The sequence below is a fragment of the Fundulus heteroclitus genome, chromosome 13 (assembly GCF_011125445.2).
Source record: "Fundulus heteroclitus isolate FHET01 chromosome 13, MU-UCD_Fhet_4.1, whole genome shotgun sequence".
NCBI lineage: Eukaryota > Metazoa > Chordata > Actinopteri > Cyprinodontiformes > Fundulidae > Fundulus > Fundulus heteroclitus.
The window spans coordinates 22,626,600-22,635,314 of NC_046373.1; the positions used below are offsets into that span (position 1 = coordinate 22,626,600).

The following is an 8,715-nucleotide window of genomic DNA, read 5'->3' on the forward strand; positions in this document are numbered from 1 at the left end:
ATTCAGGTGACCAAGTACTCCACTCACACCAGGCAAAAGCTTCTAATGACCCAGGACAGTGGCAGGCGGGTCATTGATATGCATCTAACCTAAAATGCTCCTAGGAGGATGGACCTCTATGTCCTTTAAAAACAGCAGAGCACCAACTGCAGGTTGCTCAAGAAGAGCGAGCCACCAGAACTGACAAAGACTCCTGGACAGGAACGTTTTCAGAAAGAACTGAGCGAAAGTCCGGTTGCCTCGATTTTAAGCCTGTTTGCTATCAGGCCACAACATCTCCTTAAACGTATGTTAATCCTTTTAAAAGTCAACATGAAGCATGTCTTTTGTCACATGCTTGATCTCCAGCATCACAAAATGCTCATCCTACCTGATTTCTATTTATCCCAGAGAAAGAAGCAAACGTGCATTTCCAAACAATAAGCAGAGTTGTCAAGAAACTAAGTATAAATGCTTAGTTATTTATACTTAGTATAAATACTTAGTTACTGTACTTAAGTAGAATTTTTCAGTAGCTGTACTTTGAGTATTTTTCTAAGGAGTTTTTACTCCTTTGAACACAAAAATCTGTACTTTCTACTCCTTACTTTCTACAAAACGTACTTGTATACATATTAATAACGACATAATGACATAACAGCTGCAACAAAACAGAGAAAATCCAGTGTGTGAAGAGAATCTGTCCAGCTGGAGCCCAGTTTGTGTATTAGTGACATGAATGAAGACAGTGAAGCATTGCAGATGAGGCATCAGATCCTGCGACACAAGGCCTTTGTTAAATTTTAAATTTACATTTTGATTATGTTTCAAGGTCTATTTGCAACTTTAATGCTGTGAATACCAGCATTAAAGAACAACACTAGACCGAGGCAGGATGTTTTGAGCAAAAGAGGAAAGTTAACCAATTTTCTAGGCATAAAAATGCTTTTTTTTTAAAGAATATTTTTAAACTTAAGAATAAACTTAATTAAATTGAAAAGTTATTTTGTATCATTTAAGAAAAATAATAATTATATTTTTGTACTTAAGTACAATATAGAACCTGTAATTTCTTACGTTTACTTAAGTAAAACAATTAAATTGGCACTTTTACTTTTACCAGATTCTTTTTTGAATCAGGTAAAAGTAAAAGTGCCAATTTAATTGTTTTACTTAAGTAAAACAATTAAATTGGCACTTTTACCAGATTCTTTTTTGAATCAGGTACCCATACTTTCACTTAAGAATATGAATCAACACTTTAGACGAGAACACGCCAACCAGTGACGCCTTCATGTTGTACGGAAGAGATTAGGGCCACTCAAAAAATAAAATAAAAAATCTACTCAATTCTGACTTTTTTCTCAGAATTCTGAGGGGGGAAAAATTACACCAGAATTCTGAGAAAATAGTCAGGATTTAGTAATTTTTATTTTTTTTTTGATGTTGTGACCCCCCCCAAAAAAACCCAGTTTATTTTATCTTAAGCATTTTTAAAACCATCGGAAATGTGAAGAAGCTGCATCAGTAACTTGCTGCTTGTAATGAAAATAAGGCTTTGGCTCATTTGATGAATTGTGTGTTAGGTGCAGACACCTGTAGGCCTCATTCACAGCGCCTTGTAGCCTTCTTTCTAAACACGTTACAATCATGTATTCCTCAGATTCTGTCCCTTATATCTGTTTATGGCAAAGTGAAATAGTTGGATTAAAATTTTTGCTATTTCAATGTTAATGTACTTTAATATGCAAAGCCTTTATGACGATGACATTCAAAATTTAACTTTGTTTATCACCTTCTGTTTATCCTTCAGATGCTTCTATAACTTTACTGGTGTCCAGCTGTGGTGCATTTAACATGAAATGGTTTCACCTGTTGGAGCAGAAGGCAGGAAATGGGGCTTGGATATTGGATTGTGCCCCGGCACATCACCAGAACCCTGGCTCCACCTGGCTGCCAACCAAACAGATAGCTCTGGGTAGAAGGACCTTCACCATGTAGAAGAACGACTGGTCTTGAGATGACATGCTGCAGCTCCCCTGGCTAAAAGCATCCGTACTGTGAAGTTAGGCGGTGGCAGCATCATGCTGTAGGGATCTTTGTTCTTCAGCAATAACTGCATGAGTAATCTCCATAGAGGATAAGATGACAGCAGCCAGATCTTTAAAGGTGTTTTTTTTTCTCAGAAGACCTGCTCCAGCGTGGTCTGAACCCCAGAGTAAGTCGATAGTTTCTCTTCCGACGTAACGGGGACCTGCCAGGATAAAGAAGTGTCTTGTGCAGCGGTCTGTGGATGTCTTTCAGTGCCACAGGTTGAGCCTGGATTTAAATGTTAAACATTTCTGGCAATACCTAAAAATGTCTTTCCATCCAACCTGACCTGTGGAGAGGTATAGCAGAAAACACCAAAAAGCAAGTCTGCAGAGACCAAGAGGTCTTGAGGCCGCCGTTCTGATAAAATTCAATTCAGAAAATACTTTATTAAACCCAAAGGGAAATTAAATGTTGCAGCTCATATTATAGGGGCTTCTTCAACAAGTTGTAGATATCGATAGCTGCAGGCAGGAAGGATCTCCTGTAGAGGTCTGTCTTACAGCGGCACTGAAGATGCATCTGACTGAAGACACTCACGGTTGTTTGCAATGTTCTTTTTCCCAGAATTATCTTGAGATGTACTGGAGGAGTCCCAAAAACAGAACCATGCTTTATTAGCTGGTTGACCTTTTTTTTTTAAAGTCACTGGCTCTGATGCTGCTACTCCAACAGATCAGACTCTCCTCAGCAGACCTATAGAAGATTTGCAGCATTTGCTGGGAAAAAAGCGCAATCAGCTCTCTGTCCCTTCTTGTAGACGGCTACCCAGCAGTGTCTCTGACGCATCAACTAAATATCGAGCAGAGACTTGCAATACTTGCATGCATGTGATGCCTTTAAAAGCCTGGAAAAAAAGACATAAAATGTGGAAAAGGTATAGCTTTTTTATGTTTGCATGGTTGCAAGATGACAGCTATTCTGAACAAACAGAAGACATTTCAAAGAAAAATATGGTTTGAATGATTTGCAAATCATTGCATTCTGTATTTATTTACATTTTATACAGCATCCCAGATTTTTTTTTTTTTTTTAAACAAGGCTGTAGCAGGCATAGCAGCAGAACGTTAAACCTTACAGGACGGACAATATTTTAGAGAACCTTCATGGATCTAAAGTCACGTTATGTAATCTCTGAAAAAATGAGTTATTTGTGACACCGGCAAAAACAGATGTATGTCAGGGATATCTTACAAAATCATAAATGATGGAAAAGAACAACTATTTTGCAGTTTTCAGGCGACATTCCAACGTTGTCGTTTTATTTATTTTTTTCCTGCTTTTGTTTCAGATGTTTTTGTTTTTTTTAACTCCTCTCGTCTTATTTGTCGTTCCATGCAAAACCATACAGCAGCAGACCTCCATGTTCCTGCAGAACGAAGTCTAGCTCCCTAATGTCGCCTCCTGTCACATGACTCGGAGGAGCTGCTGTGATTGGCTGGCAGCTTGAAGTCTTTTGGCCTCTCTTTTCAAAGCATCTTTTGCCGAACCGGTCCCGCCCTCTCCTCGTTCGAGGGGTGGAGCCTCCCTCCGCCGGATGACATCTTCATGGCACTGGTACGTCATCAATGTGACATCATCATGCAGCATGCAGGAGCACAGGAGGGTCACTGGACCCGGCGACTGCTTGTCCCCTCCTTCTCGCTCACGGCCCATTTAATGCGACGACAGTCGATCCCGTCTCCCGATGCTACGATTTGGCGCCTTCTGTCTCCTTGTTGGTTAGCGGGGCCAACGCCGGGTCCACCAATGACGTTGCAGGAAACAGTTTAAACCAGCCAATCACCATGTTGGACAGGTCCAAATCGTCCAACAGAATTTGAGCAGCTCCCATGAAGGATTTATGGTCCATCCGTCCGTAGTCGCCCCAGACGATGATCTACAGTGACAGACAAATTAAACATCTGACATTTAGACACATCTTGGATTTTAGTTATTAGATTATTTTAATGCTTTATTTGAAAGCAATAGGGAAAATTCCAGTTTGACTTTTTTTTTATTAACAATGCACAAAAAAAGCACAAGAAACTTGAAATCTTTACATCAATGTCCAAATTTAAAATTTTAATCCTTAAAGTAAAACGTGTCTTTGTTTAGGCCTGGTAAAGCAACATCATGCTGCTGTGACACTGACCGACTGGGAAGATTTTTGAAGGAAGAAAATGGTTGGCGGACACAAGATGAGGTTTTGTTTAAGCATCCTAATTTAGAGCCAGAAAAACCAAAAACATTTAAAATCCAAAACATTAACGAATAGTAGCCAGTTTTTCCATTGTTAGGAGAGTTTTTTTTTTTTTTTTTAATTACTCTGTTTTGACTGACATAAAAAGAGCCTTTGGAGCAACGTCTCGTTAAAACAGAAATGCACTACTATCCATAGATGATGGGTTGTTCTCTCTAGTGTCTCAGATCGCTAGAGTCCACAGATAAAAACAAACAAACAAAACAAAAACTTTTTCTTTAAAACAATAAAAAACTTTCTAGCTGGATAATACAAAATAAATTTCTAGCTAGGGAATAAAATGCTTTGTCTAAAGTAGCTCTTTCTTTAAAAATCTGAAACAAATATCCAAGCTTCTGCTCTCAGAAAACATTTCTTCTCACTTCCTCCTCCTCACTGGATAAATCATCTTAAATCTACACATCAAGGACTCAGGTTAAAGGTGAACAATTTGCTTTTACTAGTTTCTGATGGACTGGCCATTTTGTTATGTGTTGTTGACGCTGGAGTTGAGTGTTGCACAGTTTAGTTTAGGTCCATCACTTTTCTGCAGATTGGGACTCAGTGGCCTTTTACTTTCTGTCACATATATTTCTAAACTTTGGACATGGATCTGAATATTACCTGAACTGATTACCAGCTGAAAAATATAAATTGTAAGTATGATAAAAAATGACTGGTCAGTGACTTTATCGTTTTCTCATTTTACCTGTAGCACTTTGCCTTCGGGACTTTCTTCAAACTGTAGCTGCTGCTGATAAAGTGGATCCAGAGTTTTTCTTGCGAGACGCGTTCTTCTCTTCAAGACGCACTTCCCATTATCCATTAAATACACCTTCACGTAAGGAGCTGCAAGCACAAGCACACACCATCTTTCAAAAGTCAGTAAAAACACGCAAAAAGGTCATATGCAAAAACCTATGAATGGCTACACTTCTGTTCTTCAGAACCAGAATCAGACATACTTTAATAATCCCAGAGGGAAATTACTTGTTCTTTGTTTCTTTATATCTTTATAACATTTTTAAGTGACATACATATAAATGCAGACCGTAGAAGAACCACAGTGCTGGTATTATTGGACCTGAGAGCAGCATTCAACAGTCGATCTTTCTGTTAAAGCGCCTTGAAAACTGGGTCAGCCTTTCTGGTTAAGCACTCGACTGGTTTAAATCCTACTTAAAGAGTGGACTTTTTTAATATCAGTTGGTAGCTTTACATCAGAGACCACAAAAATCACATGTGGGGTTCCTCCTGGGTCCCCTCCTATTCAATATCTACAAGCACAAACTTCAGCTGTTTTGACTAGGAACCACTGATCAGGCCCAAAATCTGAATGTAGTGATGGACTCAGACCTAAACCTCCAAAAGCATCTAAAGACAGTTACAAAGTCAGCTTTCTATCACCTGAAGAACATTTCTAGGATTGAAGGACTGATGTCTCAGAAGGATCTGGAAAAACTAATCCATGCGTTTATTTTTAGTAGAATTGATTACTGCAACGGTGTTTTCACAGGCCTGCCTAAAAAGTGGATCAGACAGCTGCAGCTGATCCAGAACACTGCTGCCCGCGTCCTTACTAAGACTAAGAAAGTAGAGCACATCACCCCAGTTCTAAAGTCCTTACACTGGCTCCCTGTATCTCAGAGAATAGACTTTAAAATCCTTCTGTTAGTCTATAAATCCCTGAATGGCTTAGCACCTAAATACATCACAGACTTGTTATCAGTGTATCAACCCTCCAGACCACTAAGGTCTTCTGGTTCCAGCCTACTCTGCATACCTAGAACCAGAACTAAACAAGGAGAAGCAGCATTTAGTTCCTATGCTCCACTTATCTGGAACAAACTTCCAGAAAACTGTAAAGTGCTGAATCCCTGAGTTAATTTAAATCAAGGTTGAAAACCTATTTGTTTAGAGTTGCCTTTAAATAGTAATTATCATAAAGGATTACAACATGGTCACACCTGAAGTCTGTACAGCACATTCTGTCCTGTTCAGCAATGTTCTTTGACCTAAATGCTCTCACTCACCACCAGGCGGTGCTGCAGGCTCTGTTTTATTAGAATCACTTCAGATAGTCACTGCAGAGATTTTTGTAAATCAATGTTTTACCACAGTTATCACTGAAAATACATTAAATACACACAATTTACACAAGTCTTTCGATTTTTTTTCCCAGTACACTTTTTAATTTTATGGCCATCTTAGCTCAGGTTGAATAAATTTGAACATGGATTTAAATGGATAGAAAAACACAAAGTAGGTAAAGGTAAAATGATCCATGGATTTTAAAAATGTCCTAAAAATAAAACAACGTGTGCCATGCATCAGAATTAGAACCACCTTTCATTTAAATTGCAACTGCAAGCTTTACACATTTATTTGTTTTTCTATTTCTTTTTAAACAACGGAGAGCATCTGTCAACAACTGTCACAGATTCCTGATTATATTTAGCTCTGGACTTTGACTAGGCCATTCTAACTGAATATGTTTTGAGCTAAACCATTCCCTTTTAACTCCGGCTGCATGTTTAGGGTTGTTGTACCTGTCACCGATTTGTTTATGAGCGGCAGATTGGACCACAAGGTCTAATTTTTAAATGTGTAATATTAGAAAATGTGAGTTCTTGCCACCTGGAGTGTTCTTGTTGCCCTGTTTACCAACAAGGCCCCGGGCTCGAATCACCTCCACATCCAGCCGTTCCTTCCGGTACACCATCCCGATCTGAATGTCCCCTGATCAACAGAGAGTCAGTCAGGTTAAATTAAGGCTGTTGAATTTGCTTTTATATAAAAATAGCCGTACGAGTCGTGCAGCTATTTTTATCCACAGCGCGCCTCTTTGACTCATGGAAACTAAAATAGATTCTTAAAAGAACGTGAACACAGACAGAGCTTTGCCAGAAGAAATGCTGCAACAGATAAATATTAACCGTATATTTGTGGGTCCTGAGAGAACAAATAAAGAAACAGAACCATCACAGCACAAAATTTTAATAACCATGATCTTAACAAAAATAACACCAATCATAATAAAAATATCTAATAACAATCAAAAGCGCTAAATTTCGGCGCCGTTTTCCTTATTATCCTGTGTGATTTTATAAATTTTCTATAGATACAGTACATATATGCATATTTTTGGCCTTATTATTTATCTCTTATTCATTTTTTAGTTTTATTATGTCTCTTGTGGCATTTTTGTGTTTACTATTATGTATGTGGTAAAAACCATATATCAGACTTTATTAATTGAGTACAAAGGCTGCTTTCCTCTGTGCTGTGGCAAATAGAAACTAAATTCAGTATTGAAATGGAAATGGCTTTTTGAAAACTAATAATGGGGTGATTTTTATAAATTTTTTCTTATCAACATGTTTAAAAGCGAAATTCTGCAGGTGTAGTCATCTCACAGAAGCAATCAAATAAAGATCCAATTACATATAAAAGGATGATCAATTAGTACGTATGATTAAATAAATAAATGTAAATGATAATATTTAAATATTAATAATTTGTTATACCCATGGGGGGCGTGGCCAAAGTCTGCCGTCCAGCCAATTGGCCGGGACCTAATCCCTCCAGGAATCCTGTGAACTGCTTGTCTGATGCCAACTTCACTCCTGGAAATATCAGACTGGCGAGATGTAGAGAGGAACAAATGGTCAGATATATTAACATTTTTATACATGGAGATAAAACATTCAGTAGAAAACATAAAGCATAAGACAAACACAATACAAAAAATGACAGCAGTAAAAATTTAATGATTAGTAAAGACTGACATGTTAAAGTGAGGGATGGTAGCATGGCTTTTTTTTTAAAGAAGACTGGAAATAATAAGAACTGAGAAAGAAGGAAACAACAGAAGCACAATAAAGTGGCATACGCTCCAGGTTTGGGGTCCTCGGCATCCGGATCTCGACTCGGCTGTCGGGTGAATCGAGATTTAAACTCGATGGCCAAGCCGGTTTCTACACTCCTCTGGACAGGAAGTCTTATCACCTTCTTCTTCTTCTCCTCCTCTGTAAAGGGGCGAATGAAAGAGATTTAAGACAAATCTAAATGACTTTTTGGTAGGAACTGATCAACGCTGAGATTGTACGTCTGCCTTCATCAAGTTTTTTGGTATAATCCTGGCTGGATGGATGACCACTCTTCTAAGCTGGAGAGGTTTAATTAAACTGCTTCCTTTCCCAGTGAAACCTCCAAGTAAGTCCAGGTCTTTGACTAGATGTCATTCATGAGCAAGACTTAAAGAGGAAATATCAAACAAGCTCTTAAATTTTTTTAAATGGAGATGGATGTTGGCTTGAAGTGTAAACTGATTTGTATTTTTTTTTTATTTAAACCTTAATTTTACAAGGAAGATCACCTTGAGGTTAAAAACCTGTTTTTCAAATTAGTCCAGACCAAGATGG

General features: G+C 38.1%; 1 protein-coding gene across 12 annotated transcripts in view; it reads right to left on the bottom strand.

Annotated features, from left to right (window-relative positions):
• Window positions 1-3,022: 3,022 nt before the first annotated feature.
• rims2b (regulating synaptic membrane exocytosis 2b) overlaps window positions 3,023-8,715 on the bottom strand; it is a 62,868-nt gene continuing 57,175 nt past the window's right edge. For all 12 annotated transcript variants that reach the window (XM_036145382.1, XM_036145381.1, XM_036145380.1 and 9 more), the window contains 5 exons: window positions 8,184-8,319; window positions 7,819-7,931; window positions 6,929-7,030; window positions 5,001-5,140; window positions 3,023-3,949 (listed from right to left, as the gene is read on the bottom strand). In XM_036145382.1, the coding sequence (XP_036001275.1) occupies window positions 3,761-3,949; window positions 5,001-5,140; window positions 6,929-7,030; window positions 7,819-7,931; window positions 8,184-8,319 (680 nt within the window). In that variant the 3' untranslated portion in view covers window positions 3,023-3,760. The remainder of the gene's footprint in view (window positions 3,950-5,000; window positions 5,141-6,928; window positions 7,031-7,818; window positions 7,932-8,183; window positions 8,320-8,715) is intronic.